At 42.8% G+C, this 19,877-nt stretch overlaps 1 protein-coding gene across 1 annotated transcript; it reads right to left on the reverse strand.

The window, feature by feature from the left end:
• Nucleotides 1-18,162: 18,162 nt before the first annotated feature.
• Nucleotides 18,163-19,431, reverse strand: LOC127811127 (uncharacterized). The gene is made up of 2 exons (XM_052350837.1): nucleotides 18,815-19,431; nucleotides 18,163-18,715 (listed from the first exon to the last, which is right to left on the reverse strand). Exons 1-2 carry the CDS (start codon nucleotides 19,429-19,431, stop codon nucleotides 18,163-18,165), a joined length of 1,170 nt encoding a protein of 389 aa, XP_052206797.1.
• Nucleotides 19,432-19,877: the final 446 nt, after the last annotated feature.

The raw sequence follows: 19,877 nt of genomic DNA on the forward strand, positions 1-19,877 counted from the left end.
GATCAAATGGAGTAACCGCGGGCTTACTCTCGAAATGACCAAACCTGCGCAACACTTTCTCGACATAGTGTGATTGAGAAAGTATATACCCTTCGGCATTCTTTGTTATGCGAATACCAAGAATGACATCAGCAAGACCCAAGTCTTTCATATCAAAGTTGGAATTCAACATCCCTTTTGTGGATTCTATGACACTTCTGTTAGTGCCCATTATGAGCATATCATCCACATACAAGCACACAATGACATACTCATGGTTTATGGTTTTAACATAAACACACTTATCACACTCATTTATCTTGAACCCATTTGCAAGCATAGTGTGATCAAATTTCTCATGCCATTGCTTTGGTGCTTGTTTTAGTCCATAAAGAGGCTTTATGAGTTTGCACACTTTCTTCTCATGCCCCTTTACGACAAACCCTTTGGGTTGATCCATATAAACTTCTTCGTCTAAATCTCCATTCAAAAATGCAGTCTTTACATCCATCTGGTGAATTTCCAAATTGTGTAATGCTGTGATTGCGATCAACACCCTTATAGATGTGATTCTCATCACCGGAGAATAGGTATCAAAGAAGTCTTGCCCTTCCTTTTGGCGATAGCCTTTAGCTATTAGACGAGCTTTGTACTTATCGATAGTACCATCAGCCTTTAGTTTCTTGTTAAATATCCATTTGCATCCAATTGGCTTACTTCCCGGAGGTAAGTTAACCAACACCCAAGTTTGGTTTTGCATAATAGACTCTATCTCACTATTGACGGCCTCTTTCCAATACGGAGCATCAGGCGATGTCATAGCCTCATTAAATGTTTGAGGCTCATCTTCTACCATATAGGTTAGAAAGTCTGGTCCAAAGGAAGCAGCTTTCTTAGCTCTTTTGCTCCTTCTAGGTTCAACCTCGGTCTCTTGACCAACTTGTCCCTCAGAAGAGCTCGCTTCATGCTTTCTCTTGGAACCACCGTCATTGTGTCTTTCTTCCTTAAAAGGGAATATGTTCTCAAAGAACTCCACTTCTATAGATTCCATTATGGTGCTATTATTAATATTAGGAATTTTTGACTTTATCACCAAGAATCTATAGGCCGCACTATGCAGTGCATAGCCAATAAAGACACAATCTATCGTCTTTGGTCCAAATTTGACCCTCTTCGGTAAAGGAACTTGCACCTTAGCCAAACACCCCCACACTTTGAGGATTTTATATGAGGGTTGCTTCCCATTTCACACTTCATAAGGAGATTTGTCAGTCTTCTTATGTGGAATTCGATTCAAAACTAAATTTGCTGTGAGCAACGCCTCCCCCCACAAGTTGTGGGGTAAACCCGAACTATTAAGCATGCAGTTGACCATGTCCTTTAAAGTTCAATTTTTCCTTTCGGCTACACCATTTTGTTGTGGTGTATACGGTGCTGTGGTTTGATGGATTATTCCATTAACCTCACAGAACTCAGTGAGAGACGACGATTCATACTCACCACCTCTGTCTGATCTCAGCACCTTCACCTTCTTTTCAAGTTGATTTTCAACTTCTGCCTTATATGTCTTGAAGACATCTAAGGTCTCGTCTTTACTGTGTAAAAGATACACATAGCAATATTTGCTACAATCATCTATGAACATGACAAAGTACTTCTTCCCACCTCTTGTAGGAGTACTTTTCATGTCACATAGATCACTATGAATTAAATCGAGTAACTCACTGTTTCTTTCCACAGATGGAAATGGCTTCCGTGTGAACTTTGACTCGACACAAATTTCACATTTATGTCCTTTGTCAATATTGAAGTTCAGCAGCAGTCCTAAGTTTACCATTCTTTGGAGATAACGATAATTGACATGCCCTAACCTCGAGTGCCACATATCACACAACTCAACAGAATAAGCGGAAGCCTTGTTCTTATTCTCATTATTTTTGGGAACTTGGGCTAGAACATTAAGTTTAAACATACCATCAAGTAAATAACCTTGTCCCACATACATACCCCCCTTAGTTAAAGTGAACTTGTCTGACTCAAATACAAGTTTGAAACCATTCTTGTTTAGCAGAGTCCAGACACCAAGTTCTTCCAGATTTCCGGTACATGGCACACGTCATTGAGGGTAAGTATCTTCCCAGAGGTCCACTTCAGCAAGACCTTGCCTTTTCCGATCACAGGGGATGCAGAAGCATTCCCCATGTACAGCTTCTCAGAGCCGTCAGCACTTTCATATGTGGCAAACAGAGCCCTGTCACTGCAGATGTGCTTAGTAGCCCCCGTGTCTATCCACCAGCCCTTGGCATTCGACACCATGCAGACATCTGTGACAACCGCTATCAGGTCGACATCTTCTTCCATCATGTTGGCCTGATTGTTCTTGTGCTGGTTGTTGGCAGAGCCCTATCCCTTCTTGTGACGGTAGTCAATGGCCCTATGACCTGTCTTGCCGCAGACCCAGCAGGTCCATTGGATGCGCTTAGTGGGGGTCTTATTGTAACGACCCATTAGAAGGTTTAGATTTTTATTTAGAAATTATTGAATTTCTTAATTAGTTTTTGTTTGGAGAATTTTTGCCAATTAATTGTTAATATGGCAATTTAGAGATTTTAATTGAGAAAATAGCTTTTAAATAGCATTTAATTATTTATTTATTTGTGAAGATTAAATGCAAGGACATATTGGTCATTTAAGGATTTGATATTAGCATTTAATTATTAAATAAAGTTATTTTGATTAAGGGATTAATTAACCCAGCCGTGAGAAGGATTCGGTTTGAAAGACTCCTAGTTATATTATGAGAGTGAGATGGGCTTTAGGGCTTCAAAGTATATATATATAGCTTGATGACTAATAGCTCTTCACGTCGTGTGAAGAACAAAAGAGAGAAGAAGAGGCAGAGAGTTAAGAAGTTTTAGCAGTGTCTTGCTTAGTGGATTTCCATGGAAGAATCGATCAAGAAGATTATAAGTGAGTTCAAGCTTTGCTCTCGGGAGATTATTGAGTCAATTAAGAAGATCATAAGGCAAGTATCCTATCTGTAATTCCTTTCATTACAGATTTAAGTTAGTTCGTTCTCAGTTTATTCAAGTTCTTCATTGAGTTTCATATTTATATCAGTTCCAGTGCATGTATATATATATATGTGCGTTACAGTGAGTTATACCAGTTCAGTGCATGATTATATATGTAATTACATGCGTACAGTGAGTACCAGCCAGTTCATGCATGTCCCTTGCAACGTTTTTCATTAGTTATGATCAGTAAATCATCCCTCAAGTTGTTTATATATCAATTGGGATTGTTCTCCCAAGATTTCCTTTGGAATGGTGTAGTAATGCTAAGTTTTGAATTCAAGATTTGGTCTCTGTTATCGTAAGCTTCGTTTTGTATAAGTTTCCAGTCATTCGAATGAGCCTCTTTGTCATTCGAATGAGTTTAGTGGTATCCGAATAAGTTTCAGTGTTATCGTAATGTTTTTCCCTTATAATGTATCAGTCATTCGAATGAGTGCCTTGTCATTCGAATGAGTCCTGAGATATCGTATCATTCGTATGAATTTTTGAGGTTTTTTGACTGTCATTCGAATGAGGCTTGTTGTCATTCGAATGAGCCCTTGAAGATGTGAGTAAGTTGTTGCTTTGTATAGCTTAGCATTCGAATGAGCCTTCTTGTCATTCGAATGATCTTCAAATTGATTCGAATAAGGTTACTGTTGCATTCGAATGAGTCGAGTTTTGCCAGTTCAAATGTTGGAAATTTTCAAAATTCATTCGAATGAATTTGAGAGTCATTCGAATGAGTCCCAGATCAGATCCGAATAGCCTTTGAATATCATCAGTCATTCGAATGAGCCTTCTGTCATTCGAATGAGTCTCTGTCATTCGAATGAGTTTTCTGCCATTCGAATGAGCTTGCTGAAATCCATTTTTTTCATTCGAATGAGCTGTTTTTCATTCAAATTTCCTCCTTAGACTTTCTCAATCATCCAAATAGTATCAAATGGCATCCAAATAGCTTCCAATAAATTCTTGATTCAAGTATTAAATTTAATATAAATATTCAATTATTCAAATATTGAATTTTTATGCCAAGATATGACAAAATCCAATATGCCATGCCTATATTCAGAAATTTCAGAATATTTGAATCTCAATATTTCTAGTAAAAATCATATACCATGTTTAGCAGTTCATTATGACATGGTCAGCATTATTTTGTGAGATTATGTGCATACACATTGTATGAGCATTGAGCATGACTTATGTGGTGCACTACATATCGTGTGCCAGCATTTATATGAGCATTGCATTATGCGCGCCAGGCGGCTTGTCCGCGGGGATCCCACTAGTATCAGTACAATTATATCTCAGTTATGAGTTGCTCGCCTGATGTCGACCAGGGAGCTAGGGGCATATTGCCCAAAGTATGTGCTTACAGTTTTTATGTTTGCAGGACTCAGATCAGCCAGGTATGTGTTACAGTTATGTGGGCCTATGGGCCAAAGTTGCATACCTGCATTTAGTTTACAGCTTATGTGCATTACATCTTATAAATGCCATCCAGTGATTATTATATCTCTTAGTACAAGTTCAGTAAGTATTTTTTTATCAGTATCGATATTCTTCGATTCAGCTTCAGTTATTCTTTCCAGTTTATTACTTGCTGAGTTTTGTAGCTCACCTTGTACTCTTCACCATTCTAGGTCCTAGTGGGGGAGTACCAGATGTGGGGCCTAGCAGCAGTGTCCAGTAGTGTGTGTACGTGGAGCCGCTCAAGACCAAAGATGTCTGAGAGTTGTTAGTTTATTAGTTAGTGCTTGATTAGTTTAGATTCATTTTATTTTCCAGTTTAGGGAATTTCCCTTAGATGCAATTATGATTTCAGTTTTTGTTGACTCAGAGTCTTATTTCAGTTAATTGATATACACAATATTGGTATCAGAATTCAGTTATCAGTCAATTTATTTTATTATCCCCAGTAGCGCCTCTTCTCGGGCAGTTCTAGGAGAGGGGGTGTTACACTTATTCTTGGGACCCATGTTCACATTCTTCTTCTTGCCTTGTTGTTTCTTGGGTTGAGTTTTTGAAGCTTCAACCACGTTGGCTCTTGCTTCCATCCTGAGAGGAGCTTTATCTCCCTTCCGATTGTCCTCTTCAATGCGGAGTCTGACAGCCAGATCCTCCATGGATAGCTTTTTCCGCTTGTGCTTGAGGTAGTTCTTGAAGTCTTTCCACGAGGGTGGTAACTTCTCGATCACAGCGGCAACTTGGAAAGGTTCATTTGTGACCAGTCCCTCACTCAGCAAGTCACTGAAGAGCACTTGCAGTTCTTCCAACTGGTTGACCACCAACTTGGAGTCAACCATCTTGTAATCAAGAAATTTCCCCACGAGGAATTTCTTGGTCCCAGCATCCTCCAGTTTGTACTTCTTGTCTAGAGCATCCCACAGATCCTTGGCTGTCGGATAAGCAGTACAATATACGTTGTACAGTGAGTCCGCCAAGGCACTTAGGATGTAGTTTCGGCACAGGAAGTCCGTATGCATCCATGCTTCCATGGCTGCTACTTCCTCAACAGTTGGATTTTTCGGGGTGACTGGGCATGCTTCCTTCAGGATATGCGCCAGGTTCAGAGTGGTCAGATAAAAGACCATCTTTTGTTGCCACCTCTTAAAGTCCTCCCCATTGAACTTGTTGTGGCTTCTCAACATGAGTTGCTAGTTTGGAAACAGCCGGTCCAACGGCTTGAATAGCAGCAGAGGCCGATGCCATGGCCATAGGCACGTTGGTATTGGGGGCAGCCATCTTCAACTTATGGGACAAATGTTCGGATTATTTTCCTTTCAACTAATCTATCTTCAGAATGTTAGATCCGCAGAGGAAAATAAAAACAGATTGGCGAGACAACAACAACAATCGATAGAATCAAAATTATGTTGAAGCTGCCCAAAATCAAATTCCCCACTAGTACCAACAACAGCAACGAAATATATATATAAATGGAGTTTCAAATTGCAGTAAACAGACAACTCAACAGCAATATACTCCCAATATAGCAACACAGCAAGCAAGAGTTATTAGAAACTCAAACCCATCTTTCGATAATGGCAGAAAGATGAAGGAACGACCGAGGCACGCAGGGAAGCGCTGGCCTGAAGACAGATGCGCCCTGCTCCGGTCACTGGCAGGCTACGGTGACTGTTAACGCAGGCTACAACGGTCTATCTCCGGCAAACGACGACCATGATCGACCGGATCTGGCAGAACTCGAGGAAGACTTTGCTCTCTGTGGGATAGAATGCGAAAGAGGAAGGAAGGCAGACGCTGCAATTCGGATTCACTGAACTGGAGGAACATCCATCCTTTTATAGGCTGGAACGAGGGCACCGAGATGACGCAACATTCAAGACGGCATTGATCGCTGGCTTGAATGTCCGACGATTCGAGGAGACGAACAGACCAGCGAAATAAATAAAGAACGCCACTTCGGGTACCCAGATCCACTTCTAGAAGATGAAAAAATAAAAAAATTAAAGAAAATAATTCAATTTCTGATTTTCTTTATGTAAAAATATATCTATACGACCCGACGAACGGCGGCGGCGGCGCGCGCGTGGACTAAGGGGTTCGCCTGCTCACAAAATCTGGGTGCCCCTTAGGGCCCAAACCTAAGTGTGAGGGAGGAGTATAAATACCCACTCTCACCTCTTTACACAACCAATGTGGGACAACCACCCACACACACACTGACACTCACACTCTAGGAAAATCAACAATAGTCACTAAAACACCTATACATTAACATGATTTTTTTCTTGTCAGTATAAGCTGTAGTTACTCTTTTGAAATAAATGTAAAAATTAGTGGATAAAACTTATATGGATGTACATGCAGTGTTATTAAACTCAGATAGGCCCAGCCAATTCAACCAATGGACATGTAGTGTTCACGAGTGTTTGCCATTCTTAAGTTGACTTTTTGTCTTGCGTTTCCCACAGATGGTGCCAATTGTTGTTGCCAAAATACAACAATCTATTTTTAATTGCGGACAGATGCAAGATTCTCAGGAGTCGTGCCTTCACTGATGAGAATCTTGACGAGCAACTGGATCTGGAAAAGGTCCAGATCTGGTAATCCCACAAAGATGATAGTCTGACAAGGCTGTTGATCTGGTGGGTTGATGATCTGATGGCTTAATGATCTGGTGACCCAAGATGACCAAGTGACCTGAGGGCAACGAGTGGCCTTGGTGACCGAGTGACCTAATGGCGACGAGTGGCCTTGGTGGCCGAGTGACCTGAGGGCGACGGGTGGCCTTGGTGATCGAATGACCTGAGGGCGACGGGTGGCCTTGGTGACTGAGTGACCGTGGGGCGACGAATGGCCTACAAAACGAGAGCACCGTTAGGACGCGGGTGGGGGTCCCCGCGCTAACCCTCCGATGCTTAAGTCAAATCTCGACAAAATATCAAATAATGCTTCAATTACTCAAAATTGTGTACCTTGTGATGAAGGCATGGTCTCATATTTATAGCGGAGGAGAGAGAGAAGACGTGCGAGAATTAGGGCGAGAATCTCGCGGCCCATTTCGATGATTTCGCGGCCCATCCGGGAGGGAAAAGAGGAGAGATTGGCCCAAGCCTACTTGACCATGATCGAGTGGGGGGTCACTCAGTCATGACCGAGTGCGGGGGCCACTCGATCATGATCGAGTGGGGGGCCACCCGATCATGCCTTCTTTTACCCTTTTCCTTGGCTCGGTTTTGAGTGGTTCCCATATCTCAAATTCAAGCCCGATTTTTACATTGATTCAGCTTGAATATCTCCAAACTCAAAACAGTAAAGTTGTATATAAGTCTCTTAGCTTTCCATAGGACTTTGAATCAGCTCAATCGGAGCTTGTATGAAAAAGTTATGGCCGAAAAACTAAGGCAGTGTCGTACCCACTCGGCATAACCGAGTGGGGTCATGAAAAGTTGTGGAAAATTGGTCTCCCCATGAACGAGTGAGGGGCCACTCGGTACTCGGTCATGACCGAGTGGGGGGCCACTCATTCATGCCTTCTTTTTGGCTTTTGTCTTGGTTCGGATCCATCTTCCTTCAATACTTGACTCTGAGCCTTAATAGTGTAGGTACATCAAATTCATTCTCGATTTACACCTTGATTAAGCTCGAATCTCTTAAAACTAAAAACATAAAAGTTGTACATAATTCTCTTATCTTTCCATAGGACTTTGAATCACCTCAATCAGAGCTCATATGAGAAAGTTATGCCTAAAAAACCAAAATAATGTCGTACCCACTTAGCATAACCGAGTGGGCCCTCCCCACTTGGTCTCGGCTCAACCTCTTGCTTCTTTGGCTTATTTCCTTGATTTCTTACAACCCGCTGGGCCTTTGGGCTTCATGTCCATGTCTTACAACTTTTTTAGGTCTTGTAATTCTCCAAGTTTGCAGGGCATATCAATTATATTTAAGAAAAATACTCTTTTTGTTAATTATCAAAAATACTAAAAAATGTAAGTTGAAAATTCTCTTTTTGTTAATCATCAAAACTTAATTAATATAAGCAAGTTGGTTCAACATTCTCCTCCTTTTTGATGATGACAAAAATATTATTTAAGAGATGATTAATTTTGATAAAATATTTTTGAACTCCCCCTTAATTTTATACTATATGCTCCCCTTTTAAAAATAGTAATGTTTTGAATATAACTTAATAGATAAAATATAATATAAAATATTATATTTTATGTCGAATCTTAATATCCAAGCGGAGCTTATAATTTGTTAGATGTTTCAATTCTCTCTCTTTTTTTAAAAAAAGTATTAATATTTAAGCTTGCAGAAACCACTAGCCAGAACTGATTCCGTGAGAATCATAGGTAACTAGGGAAGAACCGAGTTATTTAAAAAAAGGAGCTTAAATATTTTATTAATTTTGAATGACTAAATTGTGGTCACTTTCATATTATTGGCATTTCTGGTTTTTGAGGAAAGGATTTTAACAATCTCATAGTTTATTATATAAGTGATGATGTAGTGGTTGATCACCTTCTTTTGCCTCAAACTAGATACATGCCAAGAGATGAAGTCGGGGACTTGCTCCCCCATGATCACTCCGACATTCAAGTCAGTTCATCGGTTTATCTATATTTTCAATATACAGTCAAGAACTTAGAAAAAAAAAAAGGAGAGTGAAGAGTCTTTTACCTGTCCTTATTGCTTTCTTTTTATCCTCTTGCTAGGATAAGGATTCCCTTTTTGAATTGCCTGGATCCCTATCCTGTCCCATGTGGAGCCATGATCCTAATGATATGGATATGGTAATCGTTTTCGAGGGGCTCAGGATAGTCCCTATCTCTATGTTCTTCGGAGCGATGATTGATGTTTACAAATTCGGAGACTCTTCGCTGAGTAACAGGTTAGTCGGTGTGTTGAGACGTATCTGCCACGTGTCTTTTCTGGGCTTAAGCAGGATGACGTCAGTGGGGTGGCTCCTTAGCGAGCATGTGTCACTGTTGTCATTGGCTGTATTCCCAGGGTATTGGAGTAATTATGAACCCGAGAACATTTTCCCTTATCACTTGCCCCCCCCCCCCCACTCCTCGAGCCCTCTAGCTTGAATGGCTCAAGAAGTGTCAAAGTCTCCGAAGGTTTGAGCTCCCTTTTACCTTGATGGTCAAGATCCATCGGGTCCGAGGAGCTAAGGAGTTTCTTTTTCTTGTATATATATATATATATGGCATGGTTACCATTTTTTTCTGATGTCGATATCCGTTCTCGAGACGCTGTCCAAACCTTTCACTTATTGAGTCGCACGATTTCTAGGTAATTAATGCTCATCATTACTTGCCCTTTTGTTCTCCACCTTCAAGGCTTTAATAGGCAACTCTTGCCCTTATGTTCACTTCTTCTTATTATTCTTTTTCTTCCTAGCCTATTACCGTGCCTACGTGCATTCCCTTCTTACTACCTCTTTTTTACTCTCTCTTTTAACTTTCTTTCATAGCGATTATTGGATCTGGAAGACTTAACTCGGCCGGCGCGAAAATTGTTAAGTGGGAAAACCACCTTGCCTCTTCCATTCCTTGCCAATGGATGAACGAGTCGGAGTGTCAGCAGTTCAGAGAAAAATATAAGATTACCGAAGAATGGGAGGTCGAGTTCAACACCCAGTTGCGGGCATGTCACCCTGTCGCCGGTCGTCTCTACGTTTACAAGTGTGCCTTCGACAGGGGCTTTCGCCTGTCCCCCCCCCCCCCGTGGGAGGGTCGTGTCCTTTCTTCAACATCTCACCATCATTCCAGCCCAACTATCTCCCTTCGGATAGAGGTACTTGATGGGTTTTATCGTCATCTGCCACTTTGGTTGAGTAAAGCCTACGGGAGAGCTTTTCGACTATTTCTTTACTACCAACCACAACCCGGGCGGTTGGATTTCTATTTCACCAAGGATCGTGAAGAAAGGTTGCCTCCTAGCGTCCAAGGAGCATCTTGATCCTAAGATCAGGGCCACGTCGCTCATGTATTCCGGGGGGTCCAAAGATTCAGATGACTAGAAGGAACGCTTCGTCTTCATCCTCCCCAAAATGTCCAATTCCGCACAAGAGATTTGGTTAGTGAGCAACGAGTGGACTTTGGATACCAAGCGCAAATGCCCAAGCATAGAGGCTATAAAAGAGTCGGCCAGTAGGATCATGGCCCCCAGTCGGGACTGGAAGGAGGAATGGCTTATCAATTTGACGCTTAGCCAAGCGAGCCTGGATGGTGAAAACTGTAAGCGTAAGCCTTTACCTTTCTTCCTTACTTCTTCATTCCTTTCATCTTTACCAGACATTGATTTTCCTTATTTTTCTTGCACAATTGAAAATCTCTAGGAGATAACTTATTCCTCTATCATCGAGGGGATGATCTTAGACTTCTCCGAGACCAAATGACCTTCTTCCCCAGCCAAAACGAAGAAGACAGTTAAGAAGGACCCCAAGACCTATCAAGGTAAAGGGCTCTTTGTTTTGTCCAAGAAGGCTCCAAAGGCCTCTCAGGGTAAAGGATCTTCTGGCCCCTTCCGCTTGAAGAAAATGGTTGTGGAAGGCCGTAGGAATTTCCAGGAGGCCCCAATGGGTAAGGCTGAGGCTGGCCTAAAGAGCCCTTCCTCGGGATCCCGAGCCCCGAAGAATTGGAGGGACTTCCAACCTTTTCAGCAACCGACAGCAGGGCCTGCCTCCTCACAAGACTCGTCCAAAGGTGATGATGAAGCTATCACCCAGGTGCTTGAGGTGGCTAGGGCGGAGGCTCAGGGAGGTCAGCTGCTTGCAGGTATGGAGTCAACCATAACACATCCCACTATTCCAACCCCTTTTGTTTTTAAGCAAATATTAATGTCTCTATCACTAGAGGGGTACCCGGGATTAATAGGGAGAGCTTCATTAGAGAAGGCTTCTGCGCTTTCCACTAAGGAGATTTTAGCCCGAAGGGTTGAGAGTACCCCCCGTCCTACTTCAGCCAAGGTGACCTCAGTTCCTAAAGCAGCTGAGGCTCCTGTTAAGACCCTGGCTATTTCCAGTGCTTCCCCGGCTATGGGTGACCCAGATTACTGCGCCGAGATTCTAAGGGTAATGCCTGCCGCTTGGTTTTTTCCTTAAGCTCTCTTTATACGAACATGCCTTAATCTTCATTTTTTTTTTTTTTTTAGAGCCTTTTGGCCTTTTAAGATTCAGTTGCCCGACGAGAATCAGAATTCCTAGCTCGGATCGCTTCTTTAGAATATGAAGTCGAGAGGCTTCGAGGGCTTGAGACCCTCTCTTCCAAGCTAGTAGATCTCGAGCATAGCGTGCATATACTCAATAAGTCATTTGAGTTGGCGCAGGAGGAAGTGAAGCTTGCCAACGAAGCCGAGGCTCAAGCTCGCGTAGATTTGGAGATGGCACAGAATAGTATGCTGGAGGCTCATCAAGCCAATTCCAGGCTCGGGAATGAGCTGGACACCGTGAAGGGGGCGAACGACATACTCCGAGAAAACGTGAAGAAGCTCACCTTGGAGTTGAAAGAGGCCAAAAAGGTCCTTGTAGAAGCAATGGAGTCCTACTCTCGGTGCAAAGAAGACCTCCGAACAACTAATACCAAGCTTCAATCCGCCCTGAAGGATGCCCACGTGGCCTTCCAGAACGGTCGCGCGGATTTTCGAAGCTCTGAGGCTTATGCTGCGGGGTTAGAAGATGTCTTTCGGGGTGGATTCGAGCATATGAAGAATCTTAAGAAGGAGCGCTTCCCGAACCTGGACGTGGACTCCATCGCCTTTAATGTCTCGGCAGCTTTATCTTCTTTAGAATAAACTCCTTTGTATTTAAACTCAATTTTTCAATAAAATTTAACATCTTATTCTTTCTTTGCTTGCTTATTTTCCCAAGAACTTACAAAATTTTTTCCTTTTTCCCCCTGAAGATCGAACATTATGCGCATTGGTTAATCACTCTTTAAGAGAGACTGTAACTGGGGGAGGTTACATCTAACCTCTTATATGCTTAGAGGATTACCTTTTCCCTTTATCAGGGACAAGGTCTCCAGGGATCAGATTTGATCCTTTCCTATTTTTTTCTTTTTTCTTCTTTTTAGAGGTTCGGGTTCGGGGCCCTCTGAGGATCACATCTGATCCTTTGGTGTCATTTCCTATCAGGGGTTCGAGGCCCCCCAAGGATCATAGCTAATCCTTTTTCTTTTGATCGAGGGTGCGAGGCCCCTTGAGGATCATATCTGATCCATTTTCTTTACTTGGGGTTTTAATCCCTCGAGGTTAGCTATATTTTTGGTCAGGGGTGGTCCCTTGGGATCTTTTGTTGTGAGGGGCTTCAACTGTTGGGAGAAAAAATAAATTTATTTCAAAATTTATAATCAATAAAGAACATTACTAATAAAATTTTCTCAAATTTTGCACATTCCAAGTATTTTTAATGGGTACGCCCTCTGCGGTCTAGAGTTTATAAGTGCCAGGACTGAGGGCTTCCACCACTCTGAAGGGGCCCTCCCAATTAGGTGTTAGCTTATTTGCTTCTCGGGCATTTCGAATATCTGCTCGCCACAATACCCAATCTCCCAAAAGGAAACTTCGAGCTTTAACCCTTCGGTTGTAGTACCTTTCAATATGCGGATTGTATGTTGCCTGTCGAATCTTCAGCTAATCACAAAGTTCATTCAGGAGATCTAAGTTGTCTCTTAGACTCTTCTCATTGGACCCTGAGGCTGAAAAGCTCCACTCTTAGGGTAGGCACTCCTATCTCAACTGGGATCAAAGCTTCCGAACCATAACATAGGCTGAAAAGAGTCTCGCCCGTAGATACATTTACCGTGGTTCAGTAAAACCATAATATACTTGGTAATTCGTCCACCCAACTGTTAGACCAAGAGGAGTGATGGCACACACACCAAGAGGGGGTGAATTGGTTATTTTAAAATTTCTTTTGATAAAAAGAGATGTCGTCTATGAAGACCACAACTTTGTTAAACCTCAAGACCTTGAAATGGCACGATGATGTATCAACCATATAAAGATAATCTCATTTTGACAATGGAGAACACAAGTTTAAATATATGAATCAAGTGAGGAATGGATAGGTGCTTGACAGTAAAGAGAAATTAAAGAACACAAGCACACAAGAACACCAAGATATATAGTGGTTCGGCTTAACCCAAGCCTAATCCACTACCTTAGCTCCTCACTTAGGATTTTGCAAACAATCCACTAAAACCCCCTACTTAAACCAAGTAGGTCCTCTAGTCCAAGACTAGGAATTTACAAACTTCCTGCTTATACAAGCAAGCCCTCTAGCACCCAACTAGGAATTACAACCCCTTGCTTCAACGAGCAAGTCCTCTAACACCTAACTAGGAATTACAACCCCTTGCTTCAACAAGGAAGTCCTCTAAAATATCAAGCTAGGAAAATAAGAGTGATACAAATGAAAGAAAGAAGCTAAGAGTTAACACTCTTAGTTACAAGTTCTCTCACAATGAAAACAAGGCTTAAAAATAAATTTACAATGATAGAACGAACCCTTGGAGAGAAAAATATAACAATGAAAACACAGACTCTTGTAAAGCTCGAATAAAATGATTTGTAATCTCTAAATCAACTCGTTTCTATCCATTAGCCTCCTCAAGTTCATCCATGACTTGTATTTATATGCATCCCAAGAGCTTTACCCGAACTAGCCGTTGGAGAATTAAAAAACTAGCCATTACAAGTTTCTGCAAAAAGAGATAGTCGACAGAATAGAATAGATAGTCGACAAAACCAAGTAACAAAACAAGACATAGTCGAAAAAACCATACCCACAGTCGACAGATAAAAAATATGAAGAAAGTTTATAACACCATACACACAAATAGTCGATACAGAAATTTTCGTAGTCGACAAAACCAACACAATAGTCGACAGAATGAAACATAGTCGATAGAAGCTTAGTTAGAATTGGTCGTCTTTCTAGTAATTAAAGCTGTTGATAAATTAAACCTTAAGAGCTTGTTTAGGGTTGTTTATTAACAAGGAAAATAATCAATGAGCTTGTCTTGATTATCATCAAAGTAAGGAGGGATAGGTTATTAGAGCCTGTTAATAACCATAACCAATTTAGTGAAAGAATGGAGAATTTTATTTTTGCATCAATGATCAATTTCTTGAATCAATTCTAAGATAAAACCTTGGACTGGATACTTGCTTAAACTGATTTTCTGGTAATTCATATCCTTGCATTTGTTTTATTTTAAATTGTTCAAATTCCAAATTTCAAAACCCCCAATCATTTTTGTTTTCTATTTATTTTAATTTTTCAATGGAATAAATCTAATCAATCCTTGTGGATACGACCTTGCCCATCACTATCACAATTTACATTTTTAAGAGCAAGAATTTATTATTTGTTGGATTCGACACCCACCTAGTGAATGATTTAATTTCGACGTTAATCCAATCGTCGGTATCAGGGTAAGGTTCAAAATTTTTAAACTACGCTACTTGCCCCATAGCGATCTTACTTTACTTTCATTTAGACCATGCAATAGGGTTCGATTAGCGAGCTAGATTTGGCCGTTAACTTGCGGATGAGGCACTGAAGTGAAATGTTGCCTTATTCCCAGCTCCTGGCACCATTTCTACACCGATAGATCAGTGAACTGGGTGCCGTTATCTGAAATTAGGACTCGAGGGATTCCGAATCGACACACCACATCCTTCCATAGAAATTGTTTCACCCTTCGAGCAGTAATAGAGGCCATTGGTTCTGCTTTGATCCATTTCGTGAAATAATTTATGGCGACTATGATATATTTAACTTGGCCAGCCGCTGGAGGAAAAGCACCTAAGATGTCGATGCCCCACTGAGCAAAAAGGAAAGGTGTGACATGAACTAGATTGGAGGTCTGCTGGCATCTATCGCAGGCTCTAACCAATTGCTTTGAGTTCTTTGCCATTGTAGGCCAATAATACCCTTGCCGAAAAGTCTTCTGGGTAAAAGTCCGGGCCCCGATATGGCTTTCGCGTATCCCCTCATGGATCTCCCTGAAAATGTAATCTGCTTCTCGAGGTCAGATACATTTGAGTAGGAGCTGCAAAAATGACCTCTTATAGAGCTCCCCGTCGACGACCACAAAACTCCAGGCCTTCTTTTTGATTTCTCGAGCTTCCAAGTCGCCTTCAGGAAGCTTTCCCTCCTTCAAGTACAAGAGCAAGGGATCCACCCAATTTGGTTTGGTATCAACGCACATTTGTTCAGCTAACTCCTCGATGCTCTTCTGTGGTAAAGACTCAATTCGGATCTCTCGAGAGCTCGTCAGGAAAGATGACGAAGCGATTCGGGATAAAAGATTTGCTTCCATATTCATGGCCCGAGGAACATATTCCATCTTCATTGACTCGAAGCGTGCCATCAGCTCCTTGACCATAGCCAGATATTTCGCCATGTTACCTTCTCGAGCCTCGTATTCCCTATTCACTTGCTACACGACCAAATTGGAGTCTGAACTCACCTCAATTCGTTGTGCTCCCAACTGCTAAGCCAGTCTTAATCTGGCCAATAAGGCCTCGTATTCAGCTTCATTATTAGATGCTCGAAACTCGAAGTGTAAGGCATAGGGTCAAGTCTGCCCCTTAGGGCTTCTGATCATCAGCCTCGCTCTGCCGCTGCCCGAGGTCGACCTTCCATCTATGGCTAATATCCATGGCCTCTAATCCTGCTCCGAAACCTCCTAAAATCCAACCCCTTCGGCGATAAAATCTGCCAATGCCTGGGCCTCGATAGTCCGTCAAGGCCTGTACTCAATATCAAAATCCACGAGCTCTATCGCCCATTTCAACATCCTTCTTGAGAGCTTCAGTTTGCTAAGCACCTGCCTCAAAGGTTGGTTAGTGAACATGATAATAGTATGAGCTTAAAAGTACGGTCGAAGTTTCCTCGCCGAGATTATCAAGGCAAAGGCCAACTTCTCCATGGGTGAATATCGAACTTCAACCCCTGTCAATCACTTGCTAGCATAATAAACATGCCTCTTCCTTTTGTCTTCTTCTCAGACCAGCACCGAACTTACGGCCTCTTCTACCATCGCCAAGTAAAGATACAGCGCTTCCCCTTGCTGAGGCTTTGTGAGAATCGGAGGCAAAGCCAGATGTTCTTTCAGCTTGTTGAAAGCTTCTTGGCATTCCTCATCCCATATAAAATTCTTAACTTTTGACAGGACCTTATAGAAAGGAAGACCCTTCTCCACCAAATGAGAAAGGAATCTCCCTAGAGCCATCATTCTTCCTGTTAAGCTCTGTACTTCCTTGATGTTCCTCGGGGCTGGTATGTCCATAATGGCTTTAACTTCGCTGGGTTCTCCTCAATCCCTCGATGATGGATTATAGAACCCAGGAACTTTCCTACAGAAGCTTCAAAAGCACATTTGGTAGGATTAAGTTTTACATGAAACATACGAAGAGTTTGGAAGCATTCTTCCAAATCTACAGGATGATGCTCGACAACGAGGCTTTTCACCAGCATGTCATCTACATAAGCTTTCATGTTTTGGCCCAGCTGATTTTGAAAAAGCTTATTAATCAGACGTTGGTAGGTTGCCCCCGCATTCTTTAGCCCGAACGACCTTACTATGTAACAGTAGGTTGCTTTATTAGTGATGAACACCGTCTTCTCCTGATCTTCGGGATGCAGCGGAATCTGGTGGTATCCCTGAGAGGTGTTTAGAAAACTCATTAATAAACAACCATTCGTTCCCATTAATCAGGGCATCTATCCGAGGAAGGGGGTAGCTATCCTTCTGGTAAGCCTTGTTAATGTCAGTGAAGTCGATACAAAGCCTCCACTTGCCCTCTCCTTTGGGCACCAACACCATATTTGCTAACCATTTGGGATAATCAACCTCCCGAATGTATTATACCTCCTTCAGCTTCTCCACTTCCGCTTCAATTGCTCTGACTCTTTCTGGGGCAAAACTTTGCTTCTTCTATTTAATAGGTTAGAAACTCGAACGTATTCCCAACCTGTGTGTCATGACCTCTAGATCGACCCCAGGCATGTCTTGGGCTGTCTATGTGAAGACATCTGCATACTGTCGAATGAAGGTTAAAATTTAACCCCTGAGGGGGTCTTTTAGCTCAGTGCTTATCTTTATACAGCGATCAGGGCAATCTTCCCTTAAAGGTACCTCCTTGAGCTTGTCCATGGGCTCTACCATCTTCGGATCCCTTAACCCCTCCAATAGAAAACTAACAGTTGGTGGGGGTCTCTCCTCTCTTTCTTCTTCTAAGTCCTTTTTATGACCAGAAGTTTCCCCCTTCGGCGAATTCTCCTTCCTTTTCCCTCGCGAGGTCTCTGCACCACTTGCCACTCCTATGGAGGCCATGTAACATTCTCGAGTCGAACACAATCTCCTCACGCTTCACCTACCCCATTGGCTGTGGGGAACTTCATCTTCATGTGATACGTGCTAGGAATAACCTGAAGAGCGTTGAGGCTAGACCTTCCCAGAATTATGTTATAAGCTACGAGCACGTTTGCCACCAAAATATCCAACCTGACCCGAGAGGTTTGGGAACCCTTTCCCAGAACCAACAGAAGCTGAATGACTCCATTAGAATACACTGCTTCCCCATCAAACCCGACCAAGGGGACCCGTGCAGGTCTCAGCTGCTCCATTTAGTATCCGATACCCAAGAAGGCTTGCCTATACAAGATCTTTGAAGAACTGCCTGGATTTACTAGGATCTGCCGAAGCTCCCACTTTCCAAGCTTAGCTGTTATCACCAACAGATCATTTTGGTTTGGATACCCTGGGAGGTTGTTATTTGAAAAGGAGATTATCTCCCCTCTCTTCGAACTCTGCACCCCCGAGGTTTGAGCTACTCTTGAATCCTCCTTGCCCTTCGCTCCTAGGACTTCCCTCACGGTGAGGGTATGGAACACTGGGGGCTGTGGATGATCCTCCCCTGTTTGCAGTGGTCTCTTCCTCCGGGGCAAATTTCGAACACGATCCCACTCTTCAGCTCGGTCCCTCCTGGGGGGAGAACTCCACGAACACCACTCTCTCCCCTTTTGGGAGTTCATTTCCCTAGCAATAAAACTCCTAAGGAAACCCCAATTAATAAGCTCTTGGATCTCTTCTTTTAACTGGTGGCATTCCTCCGTATTGTGCCCATGATCCTGATGGAAGCGGCAATACTTATTCCGGTTCCTCTTGTTAAATGGTGCCCTAATTGGTAGGGGCTTCTTCAAATAGTCTTTTCCCTTGATAGTGGCGAGGATCTCCGCCCTTGGAGCATTCAAGGGGGTAAAGCTGCTCGATTCTCACTGAGGATGGTGCTTTTCTTTTTGATCCTCCCTTCTACCTTCACTCTTATTCTCTTCGGAATGTTTCTTTCTCTTCTTCTTCATGGTATATTCAACTCTCTCCGCCTGCATAACTTCCTTAGCATTAATATACTTCATTGCCCAACCAAGGATATATGTGAACGTGAGCGAGGGAGTTTTGGCCAATGATTGAGCGAATAGGCCAGGCCTTAGGGCATTGTGGAATGCCACCATAGCAACACTATCGTCGAAGTTCTCGATGCTCAAGGCCTCCATATTAAACCTCGAGATGAAACCTTTCAAGGACTCACCCTGGTTCTGCTTTAGGCTAATGAAAGCCATAGTAGATCTCTGATGCCTCCGAAGAGGCGCGAAGTGAGCCAGAAAACTACTCCGAAGTTGCGTGAAGCTTGTTATAGAGTGATGGGCCAGATTTGAGTACCAGGCGCATGCATACCCTTTCAATATTTCTAGGAAGACTCTACACCACATTGCATCGGACGCATCTTGCACCATCATATGGGAAGTAAAAAGATCCAGGTGATCCATTTTGTCAGTAGTCCCCACATAGGGCTTGATAGCCAGAATGCGAAGACGTTTGGGTGGCACTACAACCATAATCTCCGGACTAAGGGGCTAGTTCACAATCATGCCATGGGACTCTTCCTGCTTCAGCTTTAAAGCCACAATCTCTTTCTCCAATTGACATAACCTCCTTTCTTGCTGCTATGCATGTGACATGTTGGAGGATTCTTCAACTTCCCCCGGTCCATCTTTCTGCCCCCATCCTTGAGGGTCCACCTCACGCGGGAAAGATCATTCCTCTAGTGGGGGCTCTTGCCCTCCCTCTGCTCGAGAATGATGGGTCTGCTGGTGCTGGTGGTCTAGGAAGCCAGTGAGCAACTCCATTAGACGCTGGACCTGATTCTCCAAAAGCGTGATCCGATCAGGCGGGGGAGGAGGATTATCCGAGCTACGCTCCCTCCCCTGCTGGCTCCTCGGGGGATTATTCTGACTCAGCTCTGGGGCAAGGTTACCGCTAGCAGCACGGGATTGGTGCCTTC

The sequence above is a fragment of the Diospyros lotus genome, chromosome 10 (genome assembly GCF_014633365.1).
Source record: "Diospyros lotus cultivar Yz01 chromosome 10, ASM1463336v1, whole genome shotgun sequence".
Taxonomy (NCBI): domain Eukaryota; kingdom Viridiplantae; phylum Streptophyta; class Magnoliopsida; order Ericales; family Ebenaceae; genus Diospyros; species Diospyros lotus.

What these genes read in the sequence shown, in the direction of transcription:
- LOC127811127 (XM_052350837.1), bottom strand. Translation starts at nt 19,431, where the DNA reads ATGGTTGTAGTGCCACCCAAACGTCTTCGCATTCTGGCTATCAAGCCC. An exon ending in AAAGAAAAGCACCATCCTCA is followed by an intron (nt 18,716 to 18,814) that starts GTGAGAATCGAG and finishes CCTACCAATTAG; the next exon opens with GGCACCATTTAACAAGAGGA.